Genomic DNA, 14,374 nt, shown 5'->3' on the forward strand with positions numbered 1-14,374 from the left:
TAATACGGAGTGAATAAATAGATCGCACCGTGGTGACATGGGTGATGGTGGGAAAGGAAAGTAGGCCTAATTCATGATTGAGGTGGTGTTTGTTTGTGACGAGTGTTGGAAGTGCCTTTACTCCTGTCCGGGTGTGGGTAGGGTCCTTGACTTCCAGCCAGGCCAGCCGGCCCTGTCACGGTACAAATAGCCACGGCCTTTCCAATTTCACCAGTTTTATCTATGTACTATGAGCCGTACTGTGGACCATCCTGTGGACGGGTACTAATTTCCTTGTGGACGGGCATTCCAATTTGGGAAGTGGTGTCAGTGATTTCCTGCGGCTTACTGGACTTTGCGCAATATTTCGCCAAAAAAGTATTCTACGCAACGGTCCCTTAGTGACTTTTCCTATTCATAATACACAGCCTGTCCATCCTAGATCGTGGTTACATGGGGAGTAATCGTTGTAAAATTAGGTCAACGCAAAGACAGTTAACCCGGGTACCACTACGATGCGAACAAGCCGTGTAAGTCATTATCAGCATTTTTTTCATTGAACATTTGCGGGTACAGCGTCACAGGGAGCAGCATTGAACGGTAAACAGGTTCACATCATATTCAGACAACGGCTTGTAACGGCCATACAGAAAACGATTCGTATCAACAAAACTACGGGCCGTATCGTCTGTTTCATGTTTTTTTGCATTACGCCCCCTGGTGCCAAACAAAGAATAATTTTGAAACGAAATTTGGTGTGAATTTGTAAACAAAGTTTTAAGTCCAGACCTCAAGCGGTTACGGGTACACACTACATTTATTATCAAATTGCTTGCATTAAAAAGTTGAATTGGTCAAGTTTAGCGCCCCATAGATTTTTCCCAGACGTGCCGATGAAAGTCAATTTCCGGCAGATAATACAGCCCGGGGTTAGATCTTCAAACCATAGAAATTTTGTTGTGGGCTGACCGTGATAATTACCAGGCCGGGGGTCTGAAGTTTTGGGGGTCATTTTCGACCATATGTGACCGGTGAATCGACTTTTCAGCCAACGAGGGGTTAATTTGGCCATTGGGACCACAAAACTTAGGCTCCTAAACTGAAACATCGTCATCGTTTTCTTCTAATGGAAAGGAAATTCATGATTTTGATTTTTAAAAACACGTATTCATAATGGAAAACACATCCATACTGGTGACTGACGCCATGTATCGAACTAGACGTACCGGGGTAAAACATAATGGTCGCTCCCCCATTTCGCTCGTTTCGTTTCTTTTCGTTGCGCAAAGTCCATTCAGCCATTTCCTGCTGATGATGACGTCCAGGATGTATGTACGACACAGCGGGTTCCATTGGTAATGTTTGGTGGTTCGAGTGATCTGAGGATGATTACTGGACAGCCTTTTCAAGAATGAGGCGGTGTGGTGGTAAGCCTGGGATGTGCAATGTGTTGAGGAATTCGACTGGGAAGTGGATTGCTTCTTCTGGGGTGAGAGTGGTGTCATATGAGTGGTAGAAGTGTTGTGTACACATTTCACAATCCCAAGAGAACCATGTACAGTGTCCTCGCGGCCCCTTCGGAGAAATTCCCGGCTGCGACGGATTTCAACAGCCTGACGAAAACGGGGAATCCCAATTTCACATTCCCCGGTAGCGAAATTTTTTTCTGCAGGATACTTCTGCCACAGTGTACATCTGACAGCCAATCACAATTGGCGCGATCTTTGACGTCACACTGTTTATTTATGCATGATAATGCAAATACAATGGACGATACCGAGTCGCATGCCGAGTGCCACTTCAACTGTGAATGTGACAATAATTGTCTGACCCCAAGTATGCTCAACTCAAGGTTTGTGTCGTAGTGTTTAGGAATGAATTGCACAGATTCATTGTAAAATTGATGATATTATGCGTACAAAAGAGGCATCAGCTGATCTGATCCTACATTGCAGTGCATGCATTGATTTGTGAAATTTTAAGGGGCAGTGACACTGACAGTGTTGCCAATGTTGATAATTATTAAAGGGACAGTGTATCCGATGTCTCGCGATTTGTGAAATTTTAAGGGGCAGTGACACTGACAGTGTTGCCAATGTTGATAATTATTAAAGGGACAGTGTATCCGATGTCTGCTGTTGAAGGTATCAGGCCTATTTTGGTAGTTTGAACATTGTTGAAGGGCCATTGTATAAAACACATTTTGACAAGCAAACAAAATAAAATTGAATGGTGGCGCCACCTATGCATATACAGCAGAACTAGTTACACGGTTGACAGATAAACATTCAACCTCGGCTATTTTGCCGAGCACAGTGCGCCTTAACAGACAAGTCCAATAAATACAGTCCACTCGACAATGAAAATACATGTTAAGATACTGCAAATAAATATATTTTAGCTAATATACTCCTCTAACCATTTGCTAACTTGTTCTTTCCAAGATTATCAGAACACGTGGCATTGTTGACATTATTGCGCCATGTGGAAAGATGATGTCAACAAAGACACGTGCTTGCCTTGAATTCTGATTGGCTGTCAGATGTACACTATGGCAGAAGTATCCTGCAGAAAAAAATTTCGCTCCCCGGTACCACTGACGGTCACGCACCTGTATTATACCAATCAGCACGAGGTTGTACCCGAAAATAGTTCAGTTTGAGATCAATGCGTGGTCTCATCATACCAGTTGAATGGTATTTTCCATTTAAGATATAATTTTTCTAATATGTAAAGTCACAGACTTAGTGCACCCCCCCCCTTTATGTCGGGGAGCTCCCCCGAAGCCCCCTACGAGCATATGTTAAGTGCAAGCTCTAACAACTACAGCTGTTACAATGGGGGGGGAGCCCCCCCAAACAACTAGCCCTGGACAGTCAACTAGCCCTTCTGTGTCATACTGCTGGGGGGGGGGGGGATGGATGTCATGATTGATGATGATATTATCCAGTGCAATGGGGGGAGCCCCCCAAACCCCCCGGTGGACAGTCAACTAGCCCTTCCATGTCATTTATCGCGGGGGGGACTTGGTGAGCCCCCCTTTAGGTCGGGGGAGCACCCCCGAACCCCCCTACGATAGCGTAACGTTTTTACCCAGTACAATGGAGGGGAACCCCCCCCCAAACCCCCCATGTTGGGACCATCCATAGTTCCTTCCGACACATTTTTGTTTTGGTAATGTAATACATTGTGATTGTCCTTATTCACGGGAATCGGGCGTTTCCAGTGATATACGACACAAATGGGTTGTCCTCATGCATTCACTTTGGAAACGCATTTTAAAATATATGTTACGTCCTGTTAATGGGGCACGTCATCATCGCGTACATTTGGGAAAAACTCCCTAACGAGACCGGAGCAGACGGCTGAAAGTAGTTTAATTATAACTAATAACTAATAACTTGAACCCTACCTTAATGTTCTAAAAAACAGGGGGTTGTTTTCAAAAATGGCTAAGTTTCGCCTTAGCAATCACAACCTACTCATCGAAAAAGGTAGACATTTTGGTACTCAGTTAGAAAAGCGTCTCTGTCCTTTTGGGTGTAACGTTATTGAGGACGAGTTCCACTTTTTTGCACGATGTCCCTCTAACAATAAATTAAGAGACGAGTATCTCACAAATATAAATTTTTATAAATGTAGTCAATTATTTTCAAATCTGGATTTTATTTCTATTATGAGTAGTACTGACAACAAGACTATTTTAGATACTGCTATTTTTATCTCGAAAGCCTTTGAAGAAAGACAAACAGCTCTTCAGGGGCACTAATTAATAAGTCATTGTGGTCTTATTTTAATTACCATATACATGTAACTTTCTTTTAAAAATATTTTTGTATGTGTTGTATTTGTATATATGTGCTGCCATACTGTCTTATCCTTTGATAGTTGTGCAATAAATTGAATTGAATTGAATTGAATTATTGGCCGCTAGGGTGCAGTATGTCGCTCACCCGAATTTTTCACGCAACTTTTGCTAAATAGAGCTAGTTCTAGTTTGTGATTCATTTTGATACTTCAGATTTGGGTAGTAGACCAAAATAACTTAGTCGTCAGTGTGGTTTTAAGCAGGAAAAACGTATTTGTTTTTCTCAAAGTGCCTTTTTTGGACAGGTATGTGCGATTGTTTTGTTTATGTCACGTGACCTCGACCATGTCGCCACAAAATTGAAATAAACCACCCTTTTCTGTCATTATTTAGGACGGATATTTATCTAATAAAAATATTAATATAATTGGCCAATTTCTTAGGCATATGACGTAGCGAATTCCCATGAAGATTTAAATTAATTTCAACCAATGGGATAGCAACCACCACCGGAAGATCGCGGAGAAATCGTAAACTAAACGGAGTTAATTCAGAAAAAAACCAAAAAAAATTGTTTGTAGGATATACAATAGTTACTCTCTTTATTTCTCATCATTATATACTCCCGCACACGCGTGTATCTGAAGAGCCCCTCCTAAAGGGGGGCTTAAAATTGAGAATAAGGTGTGTTTAAAGTGAAGAAAATGATGAAGTTTCAGTCCAGATTACATCTTGGAAAAAGTTATGAGCATGTAGAAAGTAATGTTTTAAAGGGAAAACGGCTTAAAACTTTATTACAGGTACGTGGCCTGACGAAATGCAATGTATTGATGTATACATCTTGGCTCGGATTTCCCCGTCAAATTCGTTTTCCCAGCAATTCCAAGTTTACCTATTATCAAAACAACATTCCACATAATATGTAAAGAGCAAGCTCTAGTGAACTCACACAACTGTATGTCCTAGCAGACGATTTTTAAATACATGATGTCCAACACCCGCACTTCAGTGGCGCCGGTGTGAATAAATCTACTTGTGTGAATGGTCAATGGCTCATGATGGCTAGCTGATCGTGGTGGGAAAAAAAAACACGATTTGACCAGCCATAACTCTCAGCTGGACAGGCGGAGCAGCATAAGCTATCAATTCATCTGAGCGCACCCAACGTACGCGAAAACGGACCACTTTCAATCGCTCGGTGCGCAAACTTGAACTTGAATTAAAACAAATTTGCCATGTGTGAATACTACTGGCTATAAATTTCAACAATCATGTTACGTCACGTAGACTCGTTTAAAAATACCACAAAAGCCAAGTTTCCGCGAAGTTATGTCACTTGTTGTCCGACTCCTGTTCATCCGACCGTGACCTCAGTATTTGACCAATCTGCTTTGTATCGTGAGCATTTTCGTGTATGGGTCAATGAATTTGATTGAAAATCACAATTTGAATAGAAGAGTGGTTTGGTAACCTCTCTGACGTAACGTACTCAATACAAGGCGTTGAATTTGGCTGTGCTCCTGGTATGACAGACCGGTTTTGGGAACACAAGCGTTCAGTTGTGTCGACGCCAAGTCGAAGCACTGGTTCAACATTGGTGAGTTCAGCCGGATTTCCTCACAACTTTTCTCCCCAAATTTTGCGACTATTGTCTGATACAATGTACAATCTTATCTTATCTTTTCATTTTCATTTCTTGCAGACGCCAGACACGTTGTCCTGTCCAGCACACCCAATGCTGCCCAACCGGTTTATCACAAGATACGACGTGAACACCACAATGGTGAGTTATTTTACTCTATCGAAACTTCCTTGATCGCACATACATGTATTCTTTTGAAACTTCTCATCTCTGCAGCAGTGGCGGATCCAGAAATTTGGGAAAGAAGCGGGGGCCGGGGGGGGGGGGGGGGCTGCCCCACCAATGAGAACTCATGATAGAGCCGAAGGTGCAATCCTGAAAATGAGGGGAGGGTTCTTGAGGAGAGGTGCCCTAAAATATCAAAAAGGGATGACTCATGCGGGACCCCTAAATCCGCCACTGCTGTTCTGAATATTTCCACACTCGGTTCAGCTGACCTTAGACAGGAGGACGCTGTTAGCCCATACCCTATCTATGGTACTATATCGTTCTGGCAGCAAGAAAATGAGACGATCGGTCACATGTCTGCCATGTTTTATGACGTCACGCGCCACGTGCTTGGCGCAATGTGTCACGTGCTCATAACACATTCTATCTCTGAACCAATCAGCCCTTGATAATGTGACATGTGATATTTATGATGAGGACCTTGACCGGATCAGAAAGATATTTCAATCGAAGTAGTTCAGAGACATTTACATGAAGACATGGCAGAAATGACCAATCGTCTCGGTGATCACTAAATCCTAAAGGCCAGAGGGAGGTAATTATAATATGATCTCCACCGCCCGACCCGATGACGTCATTACCGGAATTCCGGGTGGCAACTTCTAGCTCATCGATTACTTAACTGAAGTTGCCGCCATTGTGATGTAAATACTTGGGGATTTCCCACCCTGAATTCCGGTAATGACGTCATCGGGTCGGGCGGTGGAGATCATATTATAATTACCTCCCTCTAGCCTTTAGGATTTAGTGATCACCAATCGTCTCATTTCACCTCTGTGCTGCCAACTGTGCGACGATCGAGGATCAGTCGGAGATCAGCATCCCAGAGCTTTGATAAACCTGCCAGTTGTTCCCAGGCTTGTGTTATGAAATGACCATGGTTTAGTGATAGGCCTACCCCCACTTGTATTCAGTGGTATTAAATGGACAACTGTGGCATGAGATATGGTGGTTTTTCCTACAAAAATGGCTTCCAGTAGAACCGTGACTTCTCAGTCCAAACAGGAAAATTGAAATACATCATTGAACTGCAATAAACAGTGCACAAAAACTGGGTGTAACCTTAGGCCTGCCTGAATTTCACAGGTCATGTCCAAAACTGCCTCGCACAATGGCGAAAATCGTTATTTGAGATAAGTGGCGGCGCATGGTGACAAGCAGAGGTACTATCCTCCTGGCCAGGGAAATCCCACACCCAGGTTGTCCCTTTAAAGCTGACATGCATGCATAAAAACCCTAACGGCCAAATTAGAAAAGACGGAAAGGATGAAGTGGCGAGGGTTCCGAGTTCGAACCCGCTCGAGGAATAATTTTTTGTTTTTTTCTTTCTCTGTGACCTGTCTCGTCAATGAACTTGTGTTTCTGCAGTCAAGTGAGACCTGTCGCTGGGTGTCTATCATGTTTCAAGTGCAGTTTGTCTTTTGGTGGTCGGGCGTTTGTGTTTTCTATCTTTGTCGTTTGGGTTTTTATGCATGCACGTCAGCTTTAAGTAGGTTTTCGCGTGGTGACGAAGATGATATGTGAATAATGACACCAATGCATTGGCCCTGCGGTCACGTGGTGGCTTTCAAAGATATCCTTGTGCCGTCGGTAGGAAGCTGCTGAAAGCCGCAGCAAACCAGCAGCAAACAAAAGACTTAGGCTACTTAAAATCTCTTTCGGGAGCAGTAATTATCTCGTCACCATTGAGTTTTACCTATAGCTCCTATACAAGTATAAAGATGGTGTGCGAAGATAAATTTCGGCCATTTTGTTACCATTTTGCTATCTAACTGTATGCGCCTGTTTAATCGCCCGCCCGCGATTTTTTTTCCCTGAACCTTTCGGGCAGTACAGTGTACATTTGTACACAGGTTCTCAGCCAATCAGAATCCGATAAATCTGTGTCGTCATCGGGGTGTCATCATGAAACTTGGAAGTAAGCTTGTATTGTTTTGTACTTGTTTATCAAATTTAAAGCATACAGTATCAAAAAATACTGGAGGAAGACCATACACACGAGGCAGTATCGAAAGACAAGTCTAAGTGCAGAGAAACATATTCCTACTGGAGGAAGCCCATTCGCATGAGACAAGTCTCATTGTATATTCATACTCAATATGATATCTGTAGGACTATCCCTTGGATCTTGGAGATGGGCTATTGTTATTGTCCTTTCTGTAGGTATATTGCAGGCAGCAGAAATAACTAAAATATCTAAAATCTAAATAACAAGTGACAAGAAACGCGTTATAAAAATAAAATATAAAGAGTAAAAAAGAAAAAGAAAAATGTTGTCCACAACCGGATTCGAACTCACGACCTTTGGATCGAACATCGTATTCTGCCATTTCTGACGAGCGCTCTACCGACTGCTCTAAAGTTTCTAAGACTTCTGACGTCATGTATTTGTCGAAATCTGATGCTGAAAGTCCCAATGTACACTAGTGCCCAAAAGGTTCAGGAAAAAAAAATTCGCTACCCGCCCTTTTCAGATAGACAGTTAGCCCATCTATCACTTCGATCTATCTACCGTAGCTGTCATGGCCAATACTTTTTCTTTCAGAAGCCCCGACGTCCTCTGAAATTTCAAGAAATGGTTGGGTTTGGTCAAGGGACTGGTATTGGATCTGATATATTATCATTATTGTCACACCTTTTCGCTAAATATGAGGTCTTGAAAATGCTTGGTATTGCTCCTTGTGAGGTGTTACCCAACGCTAATGACGCCTGTCTGTATAAGTGGTACATACTTGACACCTATGGCGAAGGATGAGCCAGTTATTTTCGAGTTTGTACTTTGGGTGCATCTCGTTCCTCGGGTTGCATTGCGCCCGCGACCCCATAGGAGTTCCTGGTCTTGTCTCTTCGCCCCCAACCCCGATAAACTCTATGTACCGTGAACGAATGCTCATCAGGTCGACAGTTATTTGACGACGCAAATCCATCCATGTTAACTGGCGCTGCGGCTGCGCTTAATAGACTCCGTTGGGGAGTCTGAGCCTGATAGGGTGTACCAGTCCAGCCGGTTATGTACGGTTGGTATGCTCTATGATATGGATCTCCAGCCACCTGTCAGAGACCAAAGTTTGAGCTGAAGTGATCGCCTTGCTACCCAAGACAGTCTCGGTTGAGACCAAAGTTTGAGCTGAAGTGATCGCCTTGCTACCCAAGACAGTCTCGGTTGAGACCAAAGTTTGATGACTGGTAAGTGCCTTGCATTGCAAGACAGTACCGGCTGAGACCAAAGTTTGATGACTGGTAAGTGCCTTGCAATGCAAGACAGTACCGGTTGAGACCAGTTTGATGGCAGGTAAGCGCCTTGCATTGTAAGACAGTGCTGGTTGAGACCAAAGTTTGATGACAGGTAAGTGCCTTGCATTGCAAGACAGTACCGGTTGAGACCAAAATTTGATGGCAGGTAAGTGACTTGCATTGCAAGACAGTGCTGGTTGAGACCAAAGTTTGATGGCAGGTAAGCGCCTTGCATTGTAAGACAGTACCGGCTGAGACCAAAGTTTGATGGCAGGTAAGCGCCTTGCATTGTAAGACAGTACCGGTTGAGACAAAAGTTTGATGGCAGGTAAGTGACTTGCATTGCAAGACAGTGCTGGTTGAGACCAAAGTTTGATGGCAGGTAAGTGACTTGCATTGCAAGACAGTACCGGTTGAGACCAAAGTTTGATGACTGGTAAGTGCCTTGCATTGCAAGACAGTACCGGCTGAGACCAAAGTTTGATGACTGGTAAGTGCCTTGCATTGCAAGACAGTACCGGCTGAGACCAAAGTTTGATGACTGGTAAGTGCCTTGCAATGCAAGACAGTACCGGTTGAGACCAGTTTGATGGCAGGTAAGCGCCTTGCATTGTAAGACAGTGCTGGTTGAGACCAAAGTTTGATGACAGGTAAGTGCCTTGCATTGCAAGACAGTACCGGTTGAGACCAAAATTTGATGGCAGGTAAGTGACTTGCATTGCAAGACAGTGCTGGTTGAGACCAAAGTTTGATGGCAGGTAAGCGCCTTGCATTGTAAGACAGTACCGGTTGAGACAAAAGTTTGATGGCAGGTAAGCGCCTTGCATGGCAAGACAGTACCGGTTGAGACAAAAGTTTGATGGCAGGTAAGCGCCTTGCATGGCAAGACAGTACCGGTTGAGACCAAAGTTTAATGGCAGGTACGCGTCTTACATTGCGAGACAGTGCCGGTTGTGTCCAGTTTGATGGCAGGTAAGCGCCTTGCATGGCAAGTAAGTGCCAGTTGAGACCAGTTTGATGGCAGGTGAGCGCTTTGCATTGTAAGAAAGTGCTGGTTGAGACCAGTTTGATGGCAGGTAGGCGCTTTGCATCCCAATACGGCCTCGGTTGAGACCGTGCAAAGACAGTTGTAGGCCTTGCTTATTACAAAGGACAATAAGCCACCATACATGTTGCCCAACATAATATATATACAGTGACTACTTAGTTAACTGGTGCTTGGTCTAAAATTTTCTAAGTCACTAATAGAGGCCCAGAATGGGATATTGTCGATTTACGACCATGTAGGGCCTATACTAATCACATTTCAATGAAGAAAATGACAGAGTTTTGATTACATGTTCATTTCTTGATCTGGTCTTCTGTGGCCAATTTTATCAATCAATGGTTGGTATGAAAGGCAATTGCAGTTGTGTAATTTCCTAGGCCCTTTACCCTAACAATCATATTGGTCATTCCTGTAGAAAGTTCAAATCATGAGGAACACAACGTTGTTGTTACTGCTGATGCTTTCGCTCTTTGTCATGTGTCAGTCAATGATGGATGCTGGCAATGATGACGATGATGATGATGATGATGCCGATCAGCAGAATGGTGCTGCAGCAGTTGGTCTCCCTTGACGATGTAACAGTTACACTGTTGAAGCCAGGCTGCGACATGCCTTGGATTGCCAAACAGCAATTGAACATGGCCGCATTCTAAATGTCAATGAGTATGCTAGGCGCTATCGACTATCCCCAACAACGCTCAGGAGATGGATACAGAACATCGATGACATGACGGATCAAGTGGAGGAAAATGCAGAACGCCGGCGAGTCAGAACCGACCATGATGGTTGTTGGCCGGAAGTTGAGAATATCGTGCACCAGCATTTTCAAGAACGGAGGAATATTGCCCTGCCCGTTTCTCGGTCGGACATTGTTCATGATGCAACGATTGAATTTCAGAACTGGTGGGGCCAACTCCCACACAATGAACTTGAGGACATTGCAGCACGTCGCCCCGAAAGGTCCCAGTTTTCTGCATCAGTGGGTTGGGTTACAAATTTTATGAAACGGAAAAAGATTGTTTTCCGCCGTAAAACGAAAGATTCCACCACTGTACCGGCTGATGCACCACAGAGAGTGAGAGAATTTCAGACTGGCGTTAGGCAAACTGTAGCTGACAACCATGTCCACACGCTCTTGAACTTTAACGAAACGTTTGCTCAGTTGGACTTCCCTCCGATGTATACAGCTGAGACCAGAGGTACAGTAGATGTAAATGTGAAAACATCGCGAGGAAATGCCAAACTCGGGTGCACCGTTGGATTGACAGTTGGCTCCAACGGAGAAAAACCGCCTGATCATGTTGTTTTCAGGCAGCCGGGCTTCGTGCGTCAGATTAGAGATTTGAACAACATTCCAGATAACGTACTGGTCACATCCTCGAGGTCTGGTTGGGAGAATGGAGAGACACTGCAACATTGGTTGGACAATGTTCTTTTCCCTTACATTGGCGATGACATCCTTCTGCTTTTGGACAGATTCCGACCGCATCAAGCAGAGGATTTCTGTTACCCAATGGTTGAAGCAGGCATACTGTTAGACAATATTCCTGCTAGGTGTACATCGCTGGCTCAGCCGTTAGATCTCACTATTATGAGGGGATTTAAAGCTATAATGCGAAAGTATTGGAAGTTATGGAAATGTGATGCGACTGAGGCTGACGGAAATTGCCGCAAAATTACATTACAGGATGTACTCGGCATTATAAGTAGAGCATGGAATGATGTAGCTCCTGAGTCTGCGGCTAAGTCATTTCAAGTGGCTGGCTTAACACCTCAACCAGATGGTCATTATCGTGATGATGTTGCAGATGATTTGTTGCTTGGTGAAAACGAATTGTCAGACTCCGATAATGATGATGATAACTTAAATTTTGACGACAACTTGGAATTGTAAAACAGTTGTAGTGCAAAGTAGTGAATAAGTAAATGTTTTTAATGGCATCGGTTATGTAAGTGTTAGTTACTTTACCCCCCAAGTTAAACTTTTGGGCAAAAATCTCACATCCCCTCCCTGATTCAAATGCCACTTTTTTTAGGGTTTACCCTGTAAAAAGCTTGTAACGACATTCATTTTCCATGAAAAGCACTGGCCAGTGATCGTAGTCTTGGATGGACTTTCTGCATGTCGGATTTCAAGCTATTAAAACTTTCTGAGTACTTGATGAAAGTGATCATAGTCAATAGGTATCAATGCCGACATGTGCAGTAGGCTCAAGTTGTCATTATTAGCCCATTCATGCTTCTCAAAAGGAATGTAGGCCCTGCACAACCCATCTGGGCCTAAAATGCATATTATAATGACCTATTATGGACTTAGAAAATTTTAGACCAGCACCAGTTAACTAAGTACTCACTGTATATATATTTCATACATATATACATAATACATATCATATTTTTGCTCCAGGATGTTTTTCTTATCTGTTTTTCGCTAGTCTCCCCGGATTCATTCGTCAACGTGAGGGAGAACTGGCACCCGGAAGTGCGTCATTTTTCTCCAAAAGGGACCATTCCTGTGATTCTGGTCGGGACGAAGGCGGACTTGAGGAGTGATAGAGAGGCTTTGGATTATCTTAGGAAAAAGAAACAAGCCCCAATCACATACGAACAAGGCATTTCTTTAGCGAAGAGGATCGGGGCGGTGAAGTACGTCGAGTGTTCTGCTAAGACAATGAAAGGGGTACATAATGTGTTTGAAGAAGCCATTAGGTCCGTTCTCACTCCGAAGAAGCAATCCAACGGGCGCTGTGTTTTACTTTGACAAATATATGGATGTGCTAACTTTCGGTGGGAGAATCATGGGCTACATCGGTGTGCATCAGCTAACCATACGTTGTAAAGTTTACCGTACTGTTATTGTGAAATATCATTATGACCAAAAGGACTGAGAATAGTGAACCAGGCCCGCAGCTAGCTTTTTGGTCCTCGTTTTTGGAGGTCGACTGAGATTAATTATACTCTGCGACCTGAAATAGGTCACATAAAAAACGTTCTATAATATGATGTATCCTTGCAACCTACAATAAAATATTTTTCGAAAATGAATCCGTAGTAGGTTAGTTTTTAGTTTTGGTCCTCTGGTTGTCCAATTGTCCTTTACCGCCAGGCGGGTGTGGTAAGCAGATTAACCAATTGTCCTTTACCGCCAGACGGGTGTGGTAAGCAGATTGTCCAATTGTCCTTTACCACCAGACGGGTGTGGTAAGCAGATTGACCAATTGTCCTTTACCACCAGACGGGTGTGGTAAGCAGATTGTCCAATTGTCCTTTACCACCAGACGGGTGTGGTAAGCAGATTGTCCAATTGTCCTTTACCGCCAGACGGGTGTGGTAAGCAGATTGACCAATTGTCCTTTACCACCAGACGGGTGTGGTAAGTAGATTGACCAATTGTCCTTTACCGCCAGACGGGTGTGGTAAGCAGATTGTCCAATTGTCCTTTACCACCAGACGGGTGTGGTAAGCAGATTGACCAAATGACCTTTACCACCAGACGGGTGGGGTAAGCAGATTGACCAATTGTCCTTTACCACCAGACGGGTGTGGTAAGCAGATTGTCCAATTGTCCTTTACCGCCAGACGGGTGTGGTAAGCAGATTGACCAATATTGTCCTTTACCGCCAGACGGGTGTGGTAAGCAGATTGACCAATTGTCCTTTACCACCAGACGGGTGTGGTAAGTAGATTGACCAATATTGTCCTTTACCGCCAGACGGGTGTGGTAAGCAGATTGTCCAATTGTCTTTCACCGTGAGAAGGGTTTGGTAGGTAGGTTGCCCAATTCACATGGTCTTTCACAAATTGTCCCACACCACCGTTCCGGACGAGAGTAGTTAGCACTGATAGTCAGATGTCTTTCACCATAAGACGACTGAAAAAAGTAGGTTATCTAACTGCCTTTCACCACCAGAAACCTGGGCCAAGTTGATATATACGGAGGCCGAGTTGGTAGGCATCCTGACTTAACCAGTGATTATCAATATACTCATCTCTATTTCAATTTTTTCCAAGCGGATTTTACTGGATTTTCTCCGGGTTTGTATACGAGGTAAATGCCGAAGGGAAGTTCTAGTTTGCCGTCGCGTGGTTAGCCTAATACCATTAGGCCCCACGGGTGGCGCTGAAGTGGCGGCCGACCGGGGCCTAATTCTTAACAATTTGATTTTTGTAAATCCTTGCCGAGAATTTTGGAAAATACGAATCTTCGGCTAGGAATAAGTTTTAGTGTTTTAACGACGCAAATAATTTCTTACAGGTAATTTTCATACAAGCTGTATGTTTGAGTCATAAATTACACAAATTTGATTGTTAGTACGGACAAGCGGATTCAATTCAATTCAATAAAATATTCCATGTTTGAAAATCGACGACCAACTTCAGCTTTCTATGTACAAGTATGTCAAGGGCTGTGCATTTAGGATATTCAGCCACATAC

At 43.6% G+C, this 14,374-nt stretch overlaps 1 protein-coding gene across 2 annotated transcripts in view; it reads left to right on the plus strand.

Annotated features, from left to right (window-relative positions):
* LOC135501912 (CDK5 regulatory subunit-associated protein 3-like) overlaps positions 1–13,013 on the plus strand; it is a 59,420-nt gene extending 46,407 nt beyond the window's left edge. The window contains exons 8-10 of one of the 2 annotated variants that reach the window (XM_064794344.1): positions 5,490–5,570; positions 8,203–8,257; positions 12,375–13,013. In XM_064794344.1, the coding sequence (XP_064650414.1) occupies positions 5,490–5,570; positions 8,203–8,257; positions 12,375–12,700 (462 nt within the window). In that variant the 3' untranslated portion in view covers positions 12,701–13,013. Of the gene's footprint in view, positions 1–5,489; positions 5,571–8,202; positions 8,601–12,374 lie in introns of those variants that run through there. The other variant, XM_064794345.1, reaches the window with a different exon arrangement.
* Positions 13,014–14,374: the final 1,361 nt, after the last annotated feature.

Source organism: Lineus longissimus, chromosome 17, assembly GCF_910592395.1.
Source record: "Lineus longissimus chromosome 17, tnLinLong1.2, whole genome shotgun sequence".
Taxonomy (NCBI): domain Eukaryota; kingdom Metazoa; phylum Nemertea; class Pilidiophora; order Heteronemertea; family Lineidae; genus Lineus; species Lineus longissimus.